At 45.0% G+C, this 23,530-nt stretch overlaps 1 protein-coding gene across 1 annotated transcript; it reads left to right on the top strand.

The window, feature by feature from the left end:
* Positions 1-16,354: 16,354 nt before the first annotated feature.
* LOC126534329 (kunitz-type serine protease inhibitor 6-like) lies at positions 16,355-22,852 on the top strand. Its single transcript, XM_050181608.3, has 4 exons — positions 16,355-16,466; positions 18,297-18,485; positions 20,508-20,570; positions 22,290-22,852. Exons 1-4 carry the CDS (start codon positions 16,424-16,426, stop codon positions 22,478-22,480), a joined length of 486 nt encoding a protein of 161 aa, XP_050037565.1. The 5' UTR covers positions 16,355-16,423; the 3' UTR covers positions 22,481-22,852.
* The last annotated feature ends 678 nt before the right edge of the window (positions 22,853-23,530 follow it).

The raw sequence follows: 23,530 nt of genomic DNA, 5'->3' as shown, positions 1-23,530 counted from the left end.
GCTTCTTCACTGCGCCGCTATTTCATGCTTGGCCAACGAGACGAGCGCATTTTATCGGAATGCAAAATGGCTTTCGAGGTTGTAGAGGAAAGTTGTAGAGTGAATGCGCAATTTTGAAGGGAATTCGCTAATCTCGAAGCGCACATCGCTGCAAAAGAGGGCCGGCGCACGTTTAGTTTTCAAACCAGCACGCTTCTTGGGAGTGCCGTCCGGATGGATATCGTAGAGTGCAAAAAACCTACTAGCAGGGCTTGGTTGATTCGTAGCAATCAAGACAGGTTTTATTTTCTTTAAACATTGGATGAATAAGGTGATTATTACATTTTAGAGTACTGAATAGCGGCATGGTGATAATCGCTGTCGCTCGCAACACACAGCCGCTTCGCAAGTACCACATAGTCAAGATGACTATGTGAGTGAACCTTACGTGAGTGGCCATTGGTGTATTTTGCCAAGCATTTTGAATGTATCCTGTTGAACCAGAGACTTCATGCTGAATAATAAAGTGTCATAGGTGGACTCACCTCGGTTTTCATGCTATTGCATTTCTAATGTTAATTCGTGACTTCGAAAATTCTGTAAGGTATTATTGCATAGAAGGGTTCAGGCGCATTTACAGATTACTTCCAAATTTGTAAAGCTAAATTACATCGATGTTTTCGTTCACTTGAATAAAGAACAAAGGTATAAAGGAATCCTGCATATAATTTAAGATCAACGCTTTCAGTTGAAAGAAAAAACCATCCCCACGAATCTGTCTACCATAAGGGACGGGCAATGGCTCTACCGATTGGGCTACGAAGCGAAGATTTAGGGGTGCGAACCATGCCTTACGGATACTGACAAAACTTGTACCGTTCATCTATGCTCTTTGAGAATGCATGCTTGCGCAGTTGGATGGATGTTACGAGCGTCCCCTTTGAAACTCACCTTGAAAGCTATCTGCGATGGGTACAGAGTCCGCGCTGCGCTGTGTTTTCGCGGATTAGTTTGCGTTGATGCAAACGGCAGAGCGACAGTCAATTCGCTTGCTGCAGCTGCCCAATTTCCTCACTGCAGTGTTTTAACAGCGACTTTCCGCGGTCGTCGAGTGAGATGTGTTCATGGTTGCTTGTGCGCGTGTGACACCATGCTTGTTAATTTAGTTAGTATGCTTAAGTTTACAAGTATATACTGCCGATAAAACTACTATACCTACTTCGTATATCTGTCCACTAATTTGCTATCGCAATCGATGCTTCGCCTTTCGAGCGACACTGCGACATCTTTACGTCGAACAACCTCTCTACCAGCACGTCAGGCATCTCCACTTCTAAGGGATCGTTATATCAAGTGACTCTTCAGAATGTAAAGATTATACATGATTATTGTACAGTACAATCCTATGTGACAATGCATACAATAAATAAGTGAGGGTGGTATTCAAGCTAAAGTCTTAAAAACACGCGAATGCATCCTCGAATTTCTCTGCCTGCACTACAAGCAGCCACCTCCTATAGCCAAGCAGAAGTCCATATGAAGCACCTTCGGTTCGAAGAGGAGCGCGCCAATCTGTATCGTAGAGGTCGAAGACGGCGTTCTGACTCGGAAACGTGTGGTTGAATATGCGTGAAAATAGCTAAAAGGACATACCAACATAAAAACAGGCAGCGCTGGTTTTCTTTCCCTGTATGCTCTCAATATGGTTGCTTACCGTCGTTACAATTTACAAGGGTTACAGCCAATCACCACAATGATTGTCCAATGTTGATTATGGGAGCAACAGAAAAAGCCACAAATGTGGGCCTGAGAAAACACTCGATTGCTGCTTCCCCAAAAGAACATCCACGCCTCGGCATTTCTTAATGTAGCGTTTCTTTGTAGCTCTTGAGTTAGTTTCTGTTGCTTTTGTATAGTGAGGTTACCGTCCTGGCTTCTTTGCTGCCCACGTTTCTTGCGATTGGCAGTGATGTGTTCGTGAGCTCGGTTACATGTACATGTGAAACTGAAAATGAAGCGAGAAATGGCTATTCTGCACAATGTGTCTCTGCCAGTTTTTCCTCTTTCGGCTGTTTCTGTGCTCTAGTCGCTTCAGTATGAATGAACAACTTGCTCTTATAAATCATCTGAAAAAATATTTTCGCCCTATATGAGGATACGCTTTGTGGTGGAATCGTAGGGAAGGTCATGAGACAGCCTGGACACACGGAGTCGCTCCAAGTCAGTAAACAATCAAACCAGATTGTAATTGCTGTATCGCGTATCCATTACTGAGTGATTTTCTGAGACCAAGAGAAATGGCCGCACAGTGAATGCCCTTCTGCACCGTTGGTAGTGGCCTACACACCTCATTGACGCGCACCACAGGAAAGAAGCGGCAACCTTTAACTGCCCCTGAATGGACTTCATGGGTGCTTTTGTGAAACTCTCTCGTGAACTATCCATAATATGATAAATAGTTTGTCAATCTTCACGGTAAATTGAGCCACTTAAATAAGATGAGATCTTTCTGCAGTCGAAATACCTTCTGCTTAGTCCTGTCCGTTTAACTGCGATGTATTTTGATAGCCCTACAAAAGTGTCTTACGAACAGCAAGATTATTCACTGCATTTAAATTTTTTTGTGAGCTGTACCTAATGGATCTTTTGCTCTGAGGAATACGCGAACGATGATAATTTGTGTGTGCACGTATCAGAGTTGTTAAGTTTCGCCTACGGCGCGCGGTATAGCCGGCGCGGATGCAACGGACGCCGGGACTTCGTTCCAAGCAGCGGACATTTTGGCCCGTTCAGCGCCGCCGATACGCCTCCCCGCCAAGCGCGTCCAGGCGTGTTTCAGTGCCACGTGTCTTCGTGTGTGCGTGTGTGTGTGTGTGCCACGCTTGTCAAAGCGCAGCAGCCGGGGAGAGGAGCTCCCCAAGTGTGAAGCGAGGAGGTCTGACAGGCGCCGGCCAGGCGATGCGTCACTACACTCGTCTCAACTTGTCTCTCAGCTCGTCCGTGCTCTGCCGTCACGTGGTCTCACCCGTGACCTTCCTTCTTGCCCGCGACGCCGAGAGTATAAGGGCAGCTGCCCCCGGACGCCAGGAGAGAGGCTCCGATTTCTTCTCTCGAGTTACGTGCTCTCCCGTCTCTCACTTCGGTCGACCTGACCGCCCGCTCTTTTGCGATGTTAGAATAAACCAGTTGTTCTGTTACCAGCCGACTCATGCTTTGCCGGTACCTTCGGATGCTTCCAGTGCCCCAGGCCGCCAGGCCAACGCTACCCTTGGGGCTTGCGACCCATTTGCAATAACGGGCGTCAGCGCTGAGGTTCCAACAACTCGTGCCACCGGTGCGATTCCAACAGCTGGTTGCCAGCGGTGAGATCGCGACAACGGAGGCCAGCAGCGAAGAGATGCGGTTGACTGTATGCTGAGCAGCACAACGACCATCCGGGAGCAGTGCAACGAGCCCTGAGTGATGACTGGTTGCCTGCAGCGGAACGACTGCGCTGAAGTCTTGGCTGCGAGGTTTGGTGAGTGCGGGACTTTCTTCTTCTGAGTTTTGCCAGGCTTTTGTTAGTGTCAGAAACAGAGCTGGTAATTGTGGTTGTCGTTGCTGCCGGGTTAGTTTGCGGCAAGACAATAGTAGGCAGTAGAGAAAGCTGCATTCAGAGCAGCCATGGATTTGAAGTCGTTGCGCAAACCGAAATTGCTGGAGCTTGCAAGAGAGTTGGGTCTGGATGTCTCAGACAAACTCAGAAAACCAGAACTGCTAAGGGCTATTCTTGAGTTAGAAGCGGAGGATGACGAGCTGTCGGAATGCCTTGAGACCATTGAGGAGAGGGCAAAAAGACAGGAGCGCGAACTTAAAGAACAGAAAGAGAGACAGGAGCGTGAACTTAAAGAACAGAAAGAGAAAGATGAGCGTGAACGAAAAGAACAGAAAGAAAAAGAGCGTGAACGTAAAGAACAGATAGAACGAGAGCAACAAGAGAAAGAAAGAGAGCGCGATCGTCAACACGCTTTGGAAATGAAGCGTCTCTAGTTAGAGATGGAACGCGCTCGTAATGGATGTCAGGCACACGGTGCAGGAGAACGAGTATTGTTCAAAATGACTGACCTGATGCGGCCGTTTAAGCTTGGAGAGGACATTGGTTTGTTCCTGGTTAACTTTGAGCGAACGTGCGAGAAGCAGGGGTTCTCTCGGGAAACGTGGCCACAGCGCTTGCTCACTTTGTTACCCGGCGAGGCGGCCGACGTAGTCGCTCGCTTGAATAGAGAGGAGGCAGAGGATTTCGACAAAGTGAAATCGAGTCTGCTAAAAAAGTACAGGCTGTCGGGGGAGGCGTTCCGTCGGAAGTTTCGGGAAAATGAGAAAGGTAAAAGTGAGTCATATACAGAGTTTGCCTACCGGCTTATGTCAAACATGCAGGAGTGGCTCAAAGAAGAGAAAGCGTTTGGTGACCACGAGAAAGTTCTGCAGTGTTTCGGGCTAGAACAGTTTTATAGTCGGTTACCTGAGAACGTGCGGTACTGGGTCTTGGATAGGCCAGACGTTAGTACGGTGGCTAGAGCCGCCGAGCTAGCCGAGGAGTTTGTGACGCGTCGGGCTCGCGGAGCTAAGGACGGTCAAAAGGGTGAATTTGGCTCCAAGTTTGAGAGGCCGAAGTTCACGCCCATGAGAGCAAAGGGGGACACACGTAGTGCGGATGCGAGTGAAAGCAGTCCGACCGAACGTAAGGAGACGGCGGCAACCGAAGCCGAACGCAGAAAGCGGTTCGAGACGAGGCAAGCGCGCGTTTGTTATACGTGCCAGAAGCCGGGTCACTTTTCGGCGCAGTGTCCAGAAACAAAAACAAAAGTCGTGTTTTTGTCTTTATGCAGCACTGACGAGAACATGAAGCTTCTCGAGCCTTACATGCGAGACCTCCTCGTGAACGGGAAAGAGTGCCGAGTGCTTCGCGATTCCGCAGCTACAATGGATGTAGTTCACCCCTCTTACGTAGAACCCGATATGTTCACGGGCGAGTGCGCATGGATCAAGCAAGCCGTGGAAGCTCATAGCGTGTGTCTGCCCGTAGCAAAAGTGCTTATTGAAGGACCTTTCGGAGCGCTTGAGACGGAGGCCGCAGTGTCATCTATGCTGCCCCCCCCAGTACCCGTACCTATTTTCGAACAGGTCCGATCACCTCCTGCGCGAGAAGGGGCTTTTGTTTGGTGAGGCTAGCGTTCAGGCCTTAACCAGATCGAAGGTTCGGGAGCTCGCTGCAAAGGCGGTAGTTGCGGGACCGACGTTGTCAAACAATGAAAAAGGGTCAGAGGCGCAGCAAGCTGGTATTCAGAGCACGCCCGAACTGAATAAAATTGAGCCTGTAGCGTTAAAGGCACCAGATACTGGAGAAGAAATTCCCGATGCGGGAAATTTAGAAGAGCTATCTGCAGATTTGCTCATCGCGCCTACGTCAGATGGACTTAATAGGTTGCTAAAAGTCAGCCGGTCGGCTTTGATAGCCGAGCAAAAGAAGGATGGCAGCCTAGAAAACATACGCTGCATTGTCAAGGAAGGTGTCGCCAAGAAAAATGCTCGCTTTGTGGAAAGAGGTGGGGTCCTGTACCGAAAGTATCTAGACCGCAGAGGAGTGGAGTTCGATCAGCTGATCGTGCCTCAGTGCTACCGTCAGGATCTGTTGCGCTTGTCGCATGGGGGTTCGTGGTCCGGACACCTAGGAGTTAAGAAAACTAAGGACCGTCTCTTGCAAGAGTACTATTGGCCAGGGTGTTTTCGGGACGCAGACCACTTTGTGAAGACATGTGACACCTGTCAGCGGGTGGGCAAACCAGGGGACAAATCGAGGGCGCCGTTGAAGTTGGTACCTATCATTACGGAGCCTTTTAGACGGCTCGTTATTGATACAGTGGGACCTCTGCCGGTAACAACCACGGGGTACAGACACATTTTGACTGTGATCTGCCCAGCGACAAAGTTCCCTGAAGCAGTGCCGCTTAAAGAACTCAGCTCTGTTGAGATAGTCAATGCACTACTGTCCATATTTGCGCGAGTTGGTTTTCCTGCGGAAATCCAATCAGATCAGGGCACAGTGTTTACTAGCGCTTTGACGACAGCCTTTCTCGAAAGGTGCGGGGTAAAGCTGTTACACAGCTCAGTGCACCACCCCCAGTCGAATTCCGTTGAGAAGCTCCACTCCGTCATGAAGCGCGTGTTGAGAGCATTGTGTTTTGAACATCAAACTGACTGGGAGCTGTGTCTGCCTGGGGTGATGTTTGCATTACGGACCGCGCCGCATGCGGCTACGGGGTTTTCGCCAGCTGAGCTGGTGTACGGTCGCTCGCTGCGTTCTCCGCTTCGCATGCTTCGAGACGGATCACTGCCCTCTCCAATGGCTGCAGACTATCTCTTCCACAAATGGCCGCCTCCTGCGCTGGAGCCTCGCTTTGCAACAATATTCCTTTGAGGTGCGTTACAAAAAGGGGAGTCTCAACGGTAACGCCGATGGCTTAAGTCGAAGCCCCTAACGTGGGAATCAGCCTCAAAATTGTTTGTTACTGATGTTTTTCTTCCTGAGGCAGGATATTTAACATATTGCTTTTGTGTAGTGTTTCAAAGTGATGATGTGCTTTCTAGTGCAATTTTCCGATTTGTGGACGCGTTCTGAGTGCTGCAAAACTACTGTAAGGAACTAGGCAGTGGTATAAAAGGGGAAAGAGCCTGGCAGGACTTGGTGAGGGTTGTTTCGTGCTTGCTGACTGAGCGGTTGAGTTTCGGCGTAGTTCTAACGCTTGCCGGGAACGAGAACAAAAATGTCAACTCTCCCGAAGTCACTTTGCAGTGTCCTGTATGAACCTGAACGAGAGAACGAGGCCTTCTCTGTGCGCTGCGCTCAAGAAACGCCGAAGGACGACCGTCTTCGGTTATGAGCATCATCAAGCGACATCCCTCCGGACAGCGGATGCAGTCCCCTGACCATCGGGATCTCCTTCCCCCGGCGGGGCGGTCTGTTACGTTTCGCCTACGGCGCGCGGTATAGCCGGCGCGGATGCAACGGACGCCGGGACTTCGTTTCAAGCAGCGGACATTTTGGCCCGTTCAGCGCCGCCGATACGCGTCCCCGCGAAGCGCGTCCAGGCGTGTTTCAGTGCCACGTGTCTTCGTGTGTGCGTGTGTGTGTGTGTGCCACGCTTGTCAAAGCGCAGCAGCCGGGGAGAGGAGCTCCCCAAGTGTGAAGCGAGGAGGTCTGACAGGCGCCGGCCAGGCGATGCGTCACTACACTCGTCTCAACTTGTCTCTCAGCTCGTCCGTGCTCTGCCGTCACGTGGTCTCACCCGTGACCTTCCTTCTTGCCCGCGACGCCGAGAGTATAAGGGCAGCTGTCCCCAGACGCCAGGAGAGAGGCTCCGATTTCTTCTCTCGAGTTACGTGCTCTCCCGTCTCTCACTTCGGTCGACCTGACCGCCCGCTCTTTTGCGATGTTAGAATAAACCAGTTGTTCTGTTACCAGCCGACTCATGCTTTGCCGGGACCTTCGGATGCTTCCAGTGCCCCAGGCCGCCAGGCCAACGCTACCCTTGGGGCTTGCGACCCGTTTGCAATAACGGGCGTCAGCACTGAGGTTCCAACAGAGTGTATTTGATAATGGTCATTAACTTATTGTTATGCATGTGCATGTGCGTCGCATGCTCTGGTTAGTTTTATTTCCTTTCTTCTAAAACTTACGTTTTTTTTTGCAAACTTGGTATATCGGTGTTTGTCGCGGCGTGTGCTTGTTATATGGAGAAAAGGGCATTTTCCTACTGTTATGCAACAAAAGCAAAATGCCAATATCATTTCCATAATAATTGTCGCAGCGAACAGCCTTTTCCTCGACGTTACTTACCGGCACGACACTAATTATTTTGAAAATGTTCCGATGACGACACGGCAAGCCGGTGATGCGCTCAGCTACGCCGTGATGATGCAATGCCACCCACATGTTCCAAAAGTATTATAGTGAATTGGTTGTTTTAAGAGGTTTTTTGAGAGAGCGTAAGACGAAAGTGCAGAGTCGTATCCGTGGTTGCATAGTTGATCTGCCTCCGTTACTTGGCTCACTGATAATGACGTATTGATTCTTGCAGAAAATATGGCTACCTTGTGAATTATTTTACCATTTTGTCGATTGGACTTTCAGTTATAGCGCAATACCATTTTTTAAAGATATGACGTCCCGAGCTGAAAGGTAAGGTAGCGTACTTGGTTACGTCATGTTCTACAAACTGAGCTTTGTGACCTCATATCGACGCACCAAGACAATTCCACCACACCCCCAGGATCCAGAAGGACCATTTCTTCAACCAGTGGATCTATGTTTATCAACGTTGCTTTGCCATTCAGTTCCTTGCTTCCCAATTGACTGTAAGAGCTTGCAAATGCTAGAATGAGAAACTTGCCTAACACTGGAAAGCAGTAGCCCATCTGTACAATAGGAGCGAGACTTGATGCATAAATAATCTTTCCACGTGAGTGTTTTCAGAAAATTTCTAATGCAGAATTTCCGTGCCCAGCGACAATCTGTTTGAATACCTCCTTGAGCAGGTACTGCATAGAATACAAGATGCAGTCGTTTGTGCGATTCGGAAGCCTCCAGTGCTTTGAATGACGTTGACGCACGTGAATATTGCGTTTAAAAGAATGCTTATTTAGTTAGGCGCTAACCCACCTCAACAGAAATTCCATGCTCGTGAGACTCAGGCCAAACTCAATTTTAGCAGGCTCAGAATCAATTTACAGACATATGATTTTTTTTTCACGAGACACAATGCTTCATTTTCCTTAGTATCTCGAAAACAAAATTTGAATACTTGGACAGGTGAGCGCGCATAACATGCAGTCATGAACACTTTTATTTTATTAAATAGCTTCTCATTGTCGCTGCGCACGAAAATTCTACATTAGAAACTCTTTTGAAAACACTTTCATGCATTTTGCTCATGAAAAAGATCACTTTCTTGCCATTTTCTTTCTATGGGCCTGAAGCCAGCCACAAAGGCTTATGCATCCATAAAGGTAAGATAATTAACCAAATTTTTCACCAGGATTGATTGTTAAAGAGTGTTAACTTTTTATTTCGTTAGAGGAGTATTCAATAGGTGTGTTATCACTGTGTTTGAACGTTTTCGTTCTGACATCTTCTTCTTTCTGTATGCATTGCTAACCATCTTCCTATCATCCAGTATCACTCTTTCCGACGAAAAGGCAAATGTTGTGCCTTTTCCGGTGACAGTTGTCCACCCGCACTTTACTTACTGTTTTGCGTTTTCATTAATGCACATGTTTTATACCCAAACACCAATAATAATTAGCTCGTTGTACACCGTGTTTATGTAGCTCGCGTCACTTATTCTATGGCGTGTGACGCGCAGATGAACTTCAAATTCCTTTCGAACTGTGTCACTAAAAAAACTTGTTCCGTCATAGCAGCAGTGTTGCTGTATTCTCAGAAACTGATGCGGTGTTCTGAGCCTGTAAACCATATAAATAAAACATAAACCATTGCCTTTTCAAGCGCTGATAAGCGCAACCATTAGTCCAATAAATGTTAAATGCGGTGAGTGAGACACAGCTGCTATATTTTAATGACAGTGCTTTTTTCGCAATCTTATCCACTCGCCCTTTTGTTTTGAGTATGTGTGTTATTAGGCTCTTTCTTGTGCTCATCCCGAAGATAGTGCAGTCTAAAGCCGTTCCCGTAGGTATGTGCAGTCTTAAAACGTGGGCCGGTTCGAAGGTCTCGGCATATATGGAAGGTAGAGGAGTGAAAAAACTTAAGCAGTGTGTCCTTTCTCGTGCTGCCTTCACGTCAGGGTTGATGCGACAGAGTGCTAAGCACAGTAACTCTCCCTTCATTGTGAACTCCAACTCGCTCAGGAAGCCGTTGTCTTTGATTGACATCAAGTAAAGGTTGAACCGCCGTCTAACTGTATTTATGAATGTGACCTGTCTAGCCACGATAGCACAGAGCAGCAGATTAGAACCATGCCGATACTCTCTCTATTGACTGGTTTTCGCGCCTACTGAATACTATATGTGAAGCCGTTGAATTTTTGAGGGAAACCGCATATGCTAGGTTCGAATTTCCTAATTGTTCCATGCAAGGCTAACGTTTGTTGTGTGTAAACATATCTTTACTCGATTTGACCACTTGTTCATTTCTTTTGCAGCGTTAGGCCACATGTAACTTCACGGAATGCTTAACCAGTTAAAATGAGAAGCTTGGGACGCTCCTCCTCTCTTTAGCTTATACCAGTTACACATTCTCAAGCAGGATAAGACGCCGGCATAGTAGACAAGAATGTTTGAATTACGGGTGGTAGGGCTCGGTTTTGTTGCGCAAATAATTTAGTAACAAGGAACTCACTAATCGATAAATTTACTGGGAAGGTTGTGAGAATAGTGGCTGTCGTAAATTCCTATGAGTTTGGTAAAACAGTCAGTGTGTGCGGCACTAATCTTCATTGGCCTTTTCTACCAAAGTTGAACCCTAGCATCCTTCTTGACATCCATATCTCGGTCCTGCAAATGCTTCAATAATTCGGTACACTGTTTTCGTATGTCCTGACAGAACGCATTTCCATTAAAATGTGCGAAAAGTTTTTTTTAATAAGTCCACATGCTTACGATTGGTTATGCAGAAGGTGTTGCACATCATGCGCCGAAATAGTTACAAGGCCTTCCTGAAGAGCAATTGTGATAGAATATATACTCTATTTACATGCGCTCTAAGAAGATTACGCAAACAGTATAAAAACAAAAGCGTAAATAATGAAATGTTTACTCGAATTTATCGATCATTTACAGATGAACGTACCACACGTAAATTTGGCTATCAATAAAATTCTGGCGGTTGTCCTTTCCGGTACCGTTTAGAGAAAGACATTATATACAAGTCAGGCTTTTGCGAGTCGAACACTAGAGTTTGTTCCAAGATGCTTTATCTCTAGTACATCAATTTTTCATAATGATGGTGCATGTTGTTTTGCGTGTTAGCGACGCTCTCATCCATGAGGTTTGACAGTAGAGTGTAAGTGAGTATATCGCCCGAAAGTATTATCAATATGTCGTTCAGTTGATCTCGGTCAACTGCTTCGTTATTATCTATTTTGGTCAGGGTAACATCGCCTGGTAGTTACGCTACACGTCTGCGACCCACTTTTTCCCGTGACGCGTAGGAAAGCTTTTGATGATGAAATGTGCGCTAAAGCGCCTTAAAACGCCGAGTTTCTGAATTAGGTGAATAGTGATGACTCTGTAATGAGGACACGAAGAAACTGTCAGTAAAAAGGATTAATTGCTTGCGAGAAAGGCGTTGTGGTGCACTGTGGTACCGTGGTGTTGGCGTAAACAAGCACCGTGGATGAAAAAAAAGTGGTACAAATCACGAGAACATTACTGCAAAAACAAGTACACCTTTAAGCGCGGTTGTTTCTCAGCGGTACAGGGAAATAATTAAAAAATAATAGAAAGGCTGCTAGCATCCAAGCAATTGCGGGCACAAAGTTTCTTCAAGAGTGGAAAGTTCAATTTCACCTATTTCACTTTAGGGGCTTCTGGACATTGCTTATGCGGTATAAGTGCGTAGTCCAAATGTAATAAATATATAAGCGATTCTTCAGGTAAAGACGTCGGTACGATGTTGGGCGCTCTATCACGTCATTCTGTACTGTTGAAAGGAAACTGTAATGGAAGGAGACATGAATGATAGTTTTCAGAAGCACATTCTTGCGACAACATTAGTTGTCAATAAAGCAGCATTCTGAAGGACTTCACTCCGGTGCTGTGCCAACATTGTAGCTTGGTGTTAACAGCACACCATATTTTGAATGGGACGAAGGACTCAAAATAACTTCTCTCGAGAATGGTCCGGTGCTGTAGTGAGTTAAAAATAAAGCGCTAGACACTATCAGGCTTCAGAGGTACCTAGTGCTGAGTGGTTTATTCCGGAGCGGGTTCTGGGTCCCTCGCCTGATATAGGCTTAAGGAAGACTCGCTAATCGTGTGCTAGGAGTGCCGGGGAAATTTCAGGCTTATCTAATTTGAATAGGCATAAAAATGACTACAGACCTGTCGGAGAGCTGGAGAGACATATGTAAGCGTCGAAATCTATAAGTGACTTCTCAAATTTCTTGCTCAATAAAAATTAATATCGATTGAAACAGAAACTACGAAGTGCTGGAATGCAGACATTCCGAGAAACAGTGAGTTCCCTACGTACCTCTGAGGAGGGGAGCAGGCTCTCTCGTGTCTTTCTGAAGGCCTAACCCCCCCCCCCCCTTTTCCCTTATTTCATAATTACTTGTGTTACCCGTGATGGGAAAGTATGTTTAGCAGCGCCGAAAGAAGTTGACATGTACACGAATGGACACATCGTCCCACTAATTTAGTTAAATTTAGTCAATGCTTGGGATATTCAAAGTGCCTGTGCTAGTACGCATTCAAAAACTTGTCTGTAGCCGCCATAAATTTGTATTTAGACGTGTTTGTGCAATGCAAATCGTCGTTTCTGATAGCAATGCTCCGATAAACATCTTCCGCATGCTTGTACAGTGCCGAGCATGTATCGAAGTTCCTGGTGTTTCTGTAGAGGACGCATTGTATGTAGCCCTTGTTCTTCAGTTTAGCATGTTTGTAAGGAGGACTTTGGAGCTTCCGTAAAGGAAGTACCTTTTCTGAATCTTTCTCATGAGTGTTGCAGTTACAAACATTACTAGTCCTGCGCGACACATCAATGACACAAATCAAAAATATAAAAGTGACTACCGCATCTCCTCTATCCTCAACCTCTGCCGTGCAACTTTATACATACTCCCTAATTTTACTTGCCGACGAGACCCCTGCAGATGAATAGACAAAACAAGTTATAGTTCCTAAATGAAGGAAATATATTAAGAAGCACAAACATGCTGTAACGCATTCTGCGCCATGTTTGAACTTGCAGGAATTTCTTGGTCGCATCAGTCACCATGTTGACGCTGTGGCAAAGCAAAAAACTAAATGTACATATACTACACATTTGCTAGTTAAAGATCTTCAACTGTGTGTGTCAAGGCAATGTATGTTCTCCGAAACTGAGTTCATTTCGTTGAGCAGAAGTACTTTTCCTTCTAATATTATGCACTTGTTCGTTAACGAAAAATACATAATTGTGTAAGGATGTACTAGAAATTTATTAGCTTATTCGTAGCTATTGTGGCCTTTGTGTACCCTGATTTCCCACACTCTCTGCTCGCAGCTTGTGCGTTCCTATTTCGCCGCGAAATCTCCATGGGAAAAATGTTACTCTTGAAATAAATAGCATGCCATTACATCAGAAGAAACGCATCTCGGATAGCTTCGTAAAGGTGGATTTGCGACACATCCAGTAACGCATATTGCAGTTGACTACCGTTATTTCGAACCTTAAGGCACTGCGATCTTTGGTCGAATTATGTGGAAGCTCGAATTAACAAACGGAATCAAAAGTAATAAATTTCACAGTTTTAATGCTTTTAATGATGTAATACAGTACTAACACAAATATACTCGTCATTATCGGTCGGTAACCGACACAGCTCTACACTTTCGTTGGCAATGACAAAATCGTTAAAAGGGGTATTGCCGAGGGCACAGTGCAAGTCGTCATCTCACGGCAGGGCAGGTTGTCGACGTCACCGTCGTCGCTTAGGGAAGAAGGAGGAACGTGATTTGCAGAATTGTTTGTGCTTTTAAACTGGTAACTAACGCTACACACATGAGTGGACGGCGGTGGGTGTCGACTAAACGGACGCGCCATACTTTCGCATTCGAAATATCCCAGCTTTCCTTCCATACCAATCTATAATTTACTCCGGAGGGCCAGTGTGTTCGAAATAGAGCAAAAGTTGGAATAACGAAAGTGGAATTAACGAGAGTTCACTGTGGACGAACGTTAAAAGCAGTGGTAAAGTGCGAAGCTCACAGTGTTGCTTGAAAGTTTCAAGCAGAGGTAAATTGCCTCAGAAACTCTAGCCTACATTTTGATAGATGGGTTTATTTTTGTGAAAGGTGGCCTTGTCATCTTCGGCAGATTAGCTCTAACGACAGGCTTAGTTTAGCGTTTAAAGTAACGTGTCGAGGATGACAAGGCTGCCTTGAACCAAGCTAGACCAAACTACCGAAATCCTAGGCGACACCTACAGATGCACTTTCTGCCTGTTTGCAACTTTTATGTTGCCGTGTGCTATTCTATCTGCCAGCCTCTTTCTTGAATATGACACCATTGTATTGTTTCCTTATCTCGGCCTGAGCACATCCAGATACACAGAGCGAAGAGCACGAAAGTTGGCGAATGACCAATACAGGCGGTCAGTCATGAAATCTACTGAGGGTCACTTAACTTAATCAAACGGCACATGTTTGATTCTAGATGGCTAAATGGTTGTATATTGAAGGTATTTGCAGCTTATCATGTTTTTAGGTCGTGAAATCGGAGATGGCCCATGAACTAAGCTTTGCCTTTCTATCAAGGTGCATGACAGCCCTACATGCATCAACTTACATCAGGACTTGAAACAGCTCACCTGTTCCATGTATTTACAATATATATTGAGGGTTTCCACGTATACACGGATGGTTCGGTCACATCTTATGCCACAATGGCAGCATTTTCTTTATCGCGCAACTTGGCGTGACTCGATGATTTCAACTGGACCACAGATTAATATCTGTGGCTGCGCAAGTGGCTGCAGTACGGGAGTTAGTACGTTTTATCAAAGCTGAGACAACTCATAGATGAACAGTGTTCCCTGATTCCAAAACATCGTTGCAGTAGCTATATTACTTTTTAACGAAAGGACCATGTTACCTGCTGGTGCTGAAAATCGCCAAACTTTATCACAGTGCCGAGCGAGGTGGACACATTATCACTTTTGAATGAGTTCCTGGTTGTTCTTTAATTAGTAATTGACTCGCTGACAGAGATGCATGATCGGTATTCTCTTCCTCTGATGAAGTGTGCATTGCCTGCTCATGACCCGACACCAACTCCATGTTTATGGCACTCATGCAGGGCCTTACAGCAACATACGGAGCCCACGCTGACACAGATGTCTACATGTGATCGACCGAGATGATAAGTTCCCTTTGCCCCAGAAGGTTACGTGCAGCAAAGCGCTAATGCAACACAGGATTTGTCTGGGCCTTGCTTTATCTCTCCGCTACGTTAACTTCATCGGCCAGTCGAACCGCCCTGTTGGACGCCTAGAACGCTGAAACACATATGTTATTGCCCAGCATACATGCTGGAGCGACGGATGTTTGATAATTCCCTAGCCAGTGTTGGGAGGCACCCACTGTTGGAGCAAGCTATTCGCGGCACATGACCTGACACTGCAACTTCAATTCGGACAACTAAAGCACTCTTGAAGTTTCTGCATGACACGGAACTAAATGAGCGGCTCTAGGGGGGGGGGGGGGGGGGGCACTCTCTAAATATACATCAAATCGTTCATTCAAGTACGTTCACTCCTCTTCCCTCTTCCTCAGTGCAGAGTAGCGGAATAAAGCACTCCAGCTCAGGTAGACTTCTTTGTCGTTCCTTGTTATATTTGCGAAGAAGCTGTCATATTTGCAAACAAACGATTCGTAAGTGAAAAGGTGGAGCGACCACAAAAACCAAATTTTCCGTGCCGCAGTTGCTCCATCCATGGCTCTCGTTTAAAACACTACTACTGTGCATTTGCAGTAGTTAATGTAGATAACATAGTAGTCAGAGCAGCAAACTTACACACATTGTGCGTACTCCGTACGGCATCATTACAGGGGACAGAACGTCAGCCAAAATTAGAGTGACATTCCTGTGAAGTAAGTGCGCCGGTATTGTCTCTGTAACAGAAAGGAGAAGTGATCATAATTTACTTTCAATGTGATCAAATAAGAGCTCTAGCTAAGCATGCAAGGCGCGAAAGGTTGCAGCTGTCCCTCATGTTTTCCATGAAACGCGTATCTGTGGTCTGTCGGCACTGCTGTTCTTAGCTTTTGCATTTCGCAAGGAACCACGTTACCTCCATCAGTCGAATCTTAAGGTGTTGTGTAAATAATTTCGGCAGTATGTTTTGTCCAGTGTATGAAGCCTGGACTTCAATGGTTAACTGGATCATGACTAAAGTGGAGCGAACGGTTGTTATATTTATTTTGATGAGCAACTGACCGGATTCTTTACCTGCATTGCAGAAAGTTCTCATGGCAGATAACTAAAAAGAGGTGACATCTCGGTCATGGCTGTGCCCAAAGTAGCGCAGGGCTTGGAAGTATAGTAGGCCTCATTCTGCGTACACCGCAACAGAGATAACAGCTTCCGCAAATATTCGTGGACCTCATTGTTCTCCAGCGCATAAAAACAGATGCATGTGCCTGTAGTTTACCCTCAGGCTTGTGGCACAGGCACTTCAAGATGAAACCCTGCATTTTCCTCGCTTTCGTGACCACCGTCTTTGGTATGTGCTGCTTTTTTCGTTGCAGGGGTATTTCGTAAGTTACCAATTTTTTGAGTTGATTTAAGTCGTTATGCTGCGAGTAGAAGCGCTAGTAAGTTTTGGTGGTGTATATTAAGATGGCCTCCTGGCCACCTCTAATGGATTCAATAAAACTTTGGCAGTACTTACATTACAAACAATGTCGCTGTTATTTGAAATGGTCCTTATATAGTTTGTCATCCTAAAACAAGCCCTTCCCCTGCAGTGGCGGCATAGTGGGTTTGATGTTGAGCAGCTCGGCTCCAAGGCGCGGTACCAAACCCGGCCACACCAGCCGCAAGAACACGCGTGTGCCCGGCACTGGGTGCACCTTAAAAAACCGCAGGTGGTCGTCAAGATTATTTGGAGTCTCCCACTATGACGTGCCTTATAATCATATGCTGGTTTTGTCACGTACAAACCGAGAACTTTTTAAACCTCGCGCTTGCTTTTTTAGAGTACTTAAGAATATCATTTAAGAAAATGACAGGCAATTGGGCAAGAGAACATCACTGAGCTTGTTTCAGAAGATGAGCAGGTAGATTTGTCCTGTGTTGCCCGCTCAGAAGCTTACTCGTATATAGGAAAAGCTAAATATAGAAATACCTGCGATTTTCTTCTCTAATCTATGTTATTCGTTTAGAATGCTCAGCAAATGGCAAAATATACCGCAGCTCCAATGTTAATTGATATGCTGTTTCTTTCAAACAAGCGATAATAGAAGCCTAATTTTAAACCCAGCTTCATAACTACAACTCCGAAACAATTTCTCATAATTTCACGGTTTCTTTATGCTTGTGTGACGCAAACTAATTACACGAGCGTAGACATAGGGAACATAGATATTTTTCATAATAATTTTAATTCTTTAATTTTAGTTTGTTCATTTGTGGACGTTCTTAAGACTATGCTAGCATCTAATAACTCTTAATTTGGTTGATTTATATGTTCACAAGTGAAAACTGTCGATTGTAGACAGTTCTTATGTTCAATAGTTCAAACGCTTGTCCTCGGAAGAGTTTCCGGTAGCTGGACCTTCCTGTTAAATGCAATGAATTTCATGAAGGAAACACATTCTCGGATTACAAAGACAATTTTTACACAATCATTCGAAGACGTTATTGAATTTTATACCGGTATTGAAAGTGTCGGAGCTGGGGCCTGACAAATTTAGTAAACAGCGGATGAATATGTCTAAGGAAAGCAAACATCAAAATAATTCTGCGATTGAAGATTCTTATTTCAATCAGGTGCCGTGGTGGCTTAGTGTTTTTGACGTTGTGCTACTGAGCGTGAGTTCATGCGTTCGATTGATGCAGATGAAATAAAACACGCTGGCTTACCGTTTATTAAAAGCATTTTACAAATACACCAGACAGTGAAAATTATTCCGGACTAGCCCACGACGGCGTGCGTCATAAGCTTGTCGTCCTTTTACAGGTAAATCCTGACATTTTTTTTTAATTCATGTGAGTTTGCGCAATAGAATTAAGTGTTGACATTTGAAAAATATGACATTACAAATTGCAGTGCCTGGCTTTCTCCGATGTGTAAACATAGCATTTAAGTGTATAATAACAATACATTACATGGGTACTATTACAATCATTTAAATGAAAAAACGCCGCTGGTTTGGTTCAGCAGTGCGGAATTTAGGCAATTAAATCGTCCCAGCGTCACAGACACAATCACACCGTATGTGCCCTTTGGGCATGTGCTCGCTTCTAGTACTCTAAGTGGTAGGTACCGCTTGATGGCTTTTTTAGCTTTGAGAAAGGAGGAAAATTGACGATCACACTTCTTTGCTTCCAGCCGCGACAAATTTTGAGCAGCAATGCGGCCAGGGGCCCGAACCTGGTCTCTGCAGAGCTTTTCTGCCGATGTGGTGGTACAACGCAAAAACAGGGAAGTGTGAGGAGTTCGTCTATGGAGGTTGCGGGGGCAACGGTAACCGATACGAGACCAGGAGGGACTGCGAGGAAACCTGTTCGGCCAAAAAACGTGAGTTCTCAAGATAAACAGATACCTAAGGACACACAGTCGTTCCCACCACTGCTTAGGCCAGGTAATGGCTTCTGCGTCTTCTTCAGTATGTACCAAACGTGACACCGTGAACTGTTTGTAAAATATTTGATGCGGAAGTTTTAATAAGCAGGCTCACAAGTAGCTCAGCACATATGTAGAACGTAGCTGCGAAGAGACGTGCGGTGATAGCAACGCCCCTTTCAAGGCGGTTGAGAAGGCGCTTGAACAGTAAAAGTCCGCAGTTTTAAGAATTTGGCAGGTTGGTAACGAAAAATGGGCCAATGAAGACGTTAGGGGTTTGTGATCCGAATACGAAGGAGGAGCTTCACGTGTAACGTTATTGTTATTCGTATACAAAATAGGCACTCAGAACAGTAGAAAAAATAGCGGATGTTTTTTGGTGGCAGTGGGAACGTGCAACTGGGGAGAAAAGTCTCATTAGCATTATTGAACGCAATTTTCACTGCCATTTTGGCGCCATATTTATAAAGCAATCTTGGCCACTGAAACGTTTTCCCCAGTTAACGCAGATGGAAAACCGAAGCGGGAAGCTGCAGCCTCGGCCATCAAGAAGCAACAAAGACATAGCCTAAATTAAACACTTTATAATATTAAAAAAATGTTTTTGTAGTGTGTCACACTTGTTAAGCGAAAAAACACAGACAAGTAGAAACAAGCCGGGCGATAGGCAGGCGCTATGTTTAAGTATATCTCTGGTAAAATTTGTGGCGTGTAGAGGCAGATAGCTCGACAATATGTCGTGCCTCTTTTGTGAGAATTATACACAAGGAACTCGCATCATGAGAAAGAATTCTACGGAACTAAGAAAATGGCTTCGAGGCCATACATCAGGCATTACCAAGTCATCAACGACCGCATACCGCTGACGTGCAAGCCATGCAAAAGCCTCACGCCAAGCTCGAAAAAAAAAACGGTGTTTTTGAAACTGAAAGTTAAACAATACGTCGCCATTACAACTCGCCGGAAGTGGTGCATGAAATAGAGCGCGCAGCTTCTTAACGTGACCTGCCAGACAAAGCACCACCCACGGCTGCTCATGGTGCGCGTAAAAACCTTGGATTTGGCGCGCTGAGGCTTACTTCATAACGGCGACCACCAGGTTCGCACATCGTCTGCTTTGATCCTGTTTAAGGGCTGCCAAGAATAAAACTGCAGTCGACAGCCCTGCAGCTATGCCAAGATTGCCTTAGTGGTAAGCATTAGCCAATCTGTTCCACTACATCAAACAGTTAGAAAACACGGTGCAAGTTACAGTTATAAAACGTATCCTCTTGGGTCGCTAGAGGCCTGAGAATTGAACACCGTAGGTCTTAAGATCGTACCTTGCACCATGATTCTTTAATCGTTTTTCCTTCATGTAACAGCGTGGGTAATGTTGGCTGGGATACCCTATATTGTACTTATATATAACGAAAATTGCCAAAGTAGTGTTTTGTTACAGTGGGCCTTTAATATCACGCTAAATAATTTACAGAGAGCACGGATACGTATACCCATTCGTAAAATAGGTTTCTTTCGTCAATGCGGATATGTGTCAGTCTACGGCAGTCGAACCTGACAGAATAAGGCATCTAGAATGTGCTACATTCTACTTCTTTCAGATTGTCAATATTCATTTTAAGTTTGCTGACTGCAGTGAAGTTGCGGGCTTCAGAAAGAGTGAAAACCCAGAGAACGAAAACCTAAGAAAGAGCCTCACAAAGGTAGTTACTATTAGATGAAAGCAAGTGCGCGTATATATATATACATATATATATATATATATATATATATATATATATAATAAGTGGGATAATGTTTGCTTACATGCGCAATATGAGGGAGCTAGCATTGTTAATGACACGATATGCTGCATTTGGCATCTCTTCAGGTAAGGGCTCTTGTAAAAAACAGGTAGATGCAAATTTACGAGCAAAAATTTAGGAAACTTGCAAACTCTTGTGAAAATGGCACCTGTTCTTTGTGTTTCATCTACAGTGGCCTACAGGAAAGCAGGAAGTGAGGCTGCCCTAGCTGAAGGAATCAAAAATACGGAGTCGGGTAAGGTGAAATTTACCTGTCATAATTTCCCGGAAAGAAATATTAAATTCTTTATGCTTCTAAGCTTTGAAATTGCGTGCTCGATTGTATATTATAAGGTGGAAAACGGCAACAGGCCATTCGTGGAACAGTTAGCCGTTGTTCACTTCTGCTTCGTCGTTCGCCTTCGCCCATGTTCATACCCAGTTTACTCCGCCAGCATTATATTTTACAATGTCAATGAACCCTGCAAAAAGTACGAGAACCACCAAAGCAAGTTTTGAAACAACATGTGCATCTAGTAAAACGTATAAGTAAACTGATAGCCTTGCTGTGTTTCTCTTTCTCTCCGTACTTCCATGTAAAGTTGCAAAGGAATGCACGAAGTATAGCAGAGATTAGGCCTGATGGCTGTAAAGCAAGAGCAATTCGCAATTGACCCTTTTCGCAATTCGGAAGTGCGTCTCACGGCACTGTAATTTTGCCCAGCTAATGGATACAGCCGTCGTCCTTCAAATGAAGATAAAGTGCAAGCTTCACATGGTGGGGCTTATCTTTGGCACGTGGGTTCGTCACGAGAACCACGCCTACGTTCTACATCTCAAAGTACAAGTACACGTACTTGTTCTTTGAGATGTAAAGATGACCATGGCGCCTATTGTTGACCGGGAAAGCTAGCTTTAGCATTACGAAATACATCTAGCCCCTAACATTACGTGCTGATGGGCATATTGTACGCACATACATGAGATTTTAAAACTAGGTTCACTTTTATCTATCATGCATTTCAGACATCTTCGGGCACATTTCGCTGTCAAAGATATTACTCCTGCTGCCGGCTTAGCCGTTCAACACAATTTAACTCCCATATAAGTCTGTCACTCCAAAAAGTTTTCCAGCTTTTGTGGTTCATTTATGTCGCTTGCACTTCTCACATTCGACATTAGCTGTTCTTTGCCAAATTTGACGTCCGGAACGCTACGACACGCTCATGCGGGCGTGCCGTTCGCGTCCAGAAAGTACGCGGAGTGCGACTTTAGAAAAGCGTAAAATGGACGCAAAGGAGGAGACGGCTATTGTTGGACGACGAGGCAAGTCCCAAAGGCTCTACATTTCTTTAGAGGGTTCTATCAGAATGATAGAGATGTACCTGCGAGAAACAACTTGATCCTAAATGAGCAGCAATTGTAACATCAACGTTATGTGACATTATTTCCATGTTTGCGAAATAACACATGTGATAGCATAACAACTTCATTGTGGAGTATTTCAGAATTGATGCTCCTAATTCTCTGTAGCGAACGAACATATCATATTGCTGTTGCCTTGTATACTTCCCCGATTGTCTACAAAGAATTTAGACTATTCCCATGCATGCTGCTCAAAACTACAAAGAAATGGTGTACCTTTTGGCAACCGCAATACAGTTGAAAACATATGGGTGTATGAGTAAAAAGCAATCTAGCAACTTAATTAGCAAAATGCAAGCTAGCATATTTCACTCCGGTTCAAAAGAGACTCAAAATTTGCCCAGGTGATAAAGAACCCGAGCATGCAAAAAATATAAACAGAAAACAGAAAAGTTGAAGTGGAAATTCCTTAAGGAGCAGAGTGAATATGGAATGGCATACCATTCGCATTTTAAATGAGGGGCCATAGCGACGTTATCGAACAGAACCACTGTGTCGTACATGATGTGGTCACTTAGATAATTTATGTTTATTTTTTTTCTATTTACAGTATCAGTTGCAGACGTGTGCGGGAGACCAGCTTACCCTGGCCCTTGTATGGCATACTTCCCACGCTTCTACTACGAACCCAACACCAATTCCTGCCACCCATTCATCTACGGAGGCTGCAAGAGCAACGGAAACAACTTCGAGACGCGCCGTGCCTGTACCGACTTCTGTGTTTCTGAGTTGGCCGTCTAAACCACCTCACGGCCCGAATAAGAAGAGCTGACACATTATTCCCAGCATGGCGCTTCGGATTGCTCGAGCGACACAAGGTTGCGCGATACGAAAACAGAAGCCATGAGTATAGAGGCAGGAAGAACTTCTGGAACAACGATGCTTGGTACACTGTAAATCGATTGACACCTTTAAGAGTGATTTCTGCCGAGAATACGCGCCTTTACACCTTTGATGGCGTAAGAGCGTGTGTTATAGGCCAATTTGCATCCTAAAATGTGTGTAAAGTGGTTTATAGTGCATCAGTATCGGTGCACACAAGTGGTCAAGCGACAAGATGGAATGAAATGCTAATAATCTAAAAATGTTTACGATTGTTTACAGCTACAAGTGGAAACGTCTGTAAAGCCTTAAGGAATAAATGTGTCAGTACACGTTCTGTTCAGTTCTTTACTCGACGGACTGCCGTTGTTACTGAGTGGCTATCAGGTTCTCCTGCTGAGCACAATGTCGATGGTTCGATCCAGCCGCGGTGGCTGCATTTCGATGGGGACAAAATGCGAAAGCACTCGTATATTCAGATATAAATGGATGGTACCGAACCCTAGGCAATCCACATTCACCCAGAGTCCTCCAAAATGGCATGCCTCATAATCAGATGATGGCTTTGAGAAGTAAAACTACAGAACCCATTTTTCTTTTATGACGCCCCTCATAACTAAGTGTGAGGTTTTTGTACCTTAAAGCACATATACATTTTAAAATCACATTCTCATGGCGAAAAAAAGGCGAGAAAGAACAAACAACCCAGGAAGCAGACAGTGGTGTGGAAAGTTATGTGTATTGAATCTTTTACATGCTTCAGCAATCGTAACTGACAACATCGGTTCCACCAACGTTACTAGAACCAACTCCGCGCAAGCATGTGGCCCACGCGGTGGTCGCGAGAACTAAAGGCGATACGGTCGACTTCGGCTACCGGCTGATAGGCAATACTGCCTTTGTAATTAGAGTTTGTTGTCTTCATATTGAGGGACAGCTCGCAAGTGCAGTATGAATCATTAGGACGAC

The sequence above is a fragment of the Dermacentor andersoni genome, chromosome 7 (assembly GCF_023375885.2).
Source record: "Dermacentor andersoni chromosome 7, qqDerAnde1_hic_scaffold, whole genome shotgun sequence".
Classification (NCBI taxonomy): domain Eukaryota; kingdom Metazoa; phylum Arthropoda; class Arachnida; order Ixodida; family Ixodidae; genus Dermacentor; species Dermacentor andersoni.
This window is presented reverse-complemented; position numbering and strand designations above follow the sequence as displayed.

Excerpts from the sequence above, each read along its gene's own strand:
- LOC126534329 (XM_050181608.3), top strand. The coding sequence starts at position 16,424 with ATGAAACCCTGCATTTTCCTCGCTTTCGTGACCACCGTCTTTG. Across the intron at positions 16,467-18,296 it reads TTTCGTGACCACCGTCTTTG|CCGCGACAAATTTTGAGCAG; the intron begins GTATGTGCTGCT and ends CTTTGCTTCCAG. Across the intron at positions 18,486-20,507 it reads AACCTGTTCGGCCAAAAAAC|TGGCCTACAGGAAAGCAGGA; the intron begins GTGAGTTCTCAA and ends TTTCATCTACAG.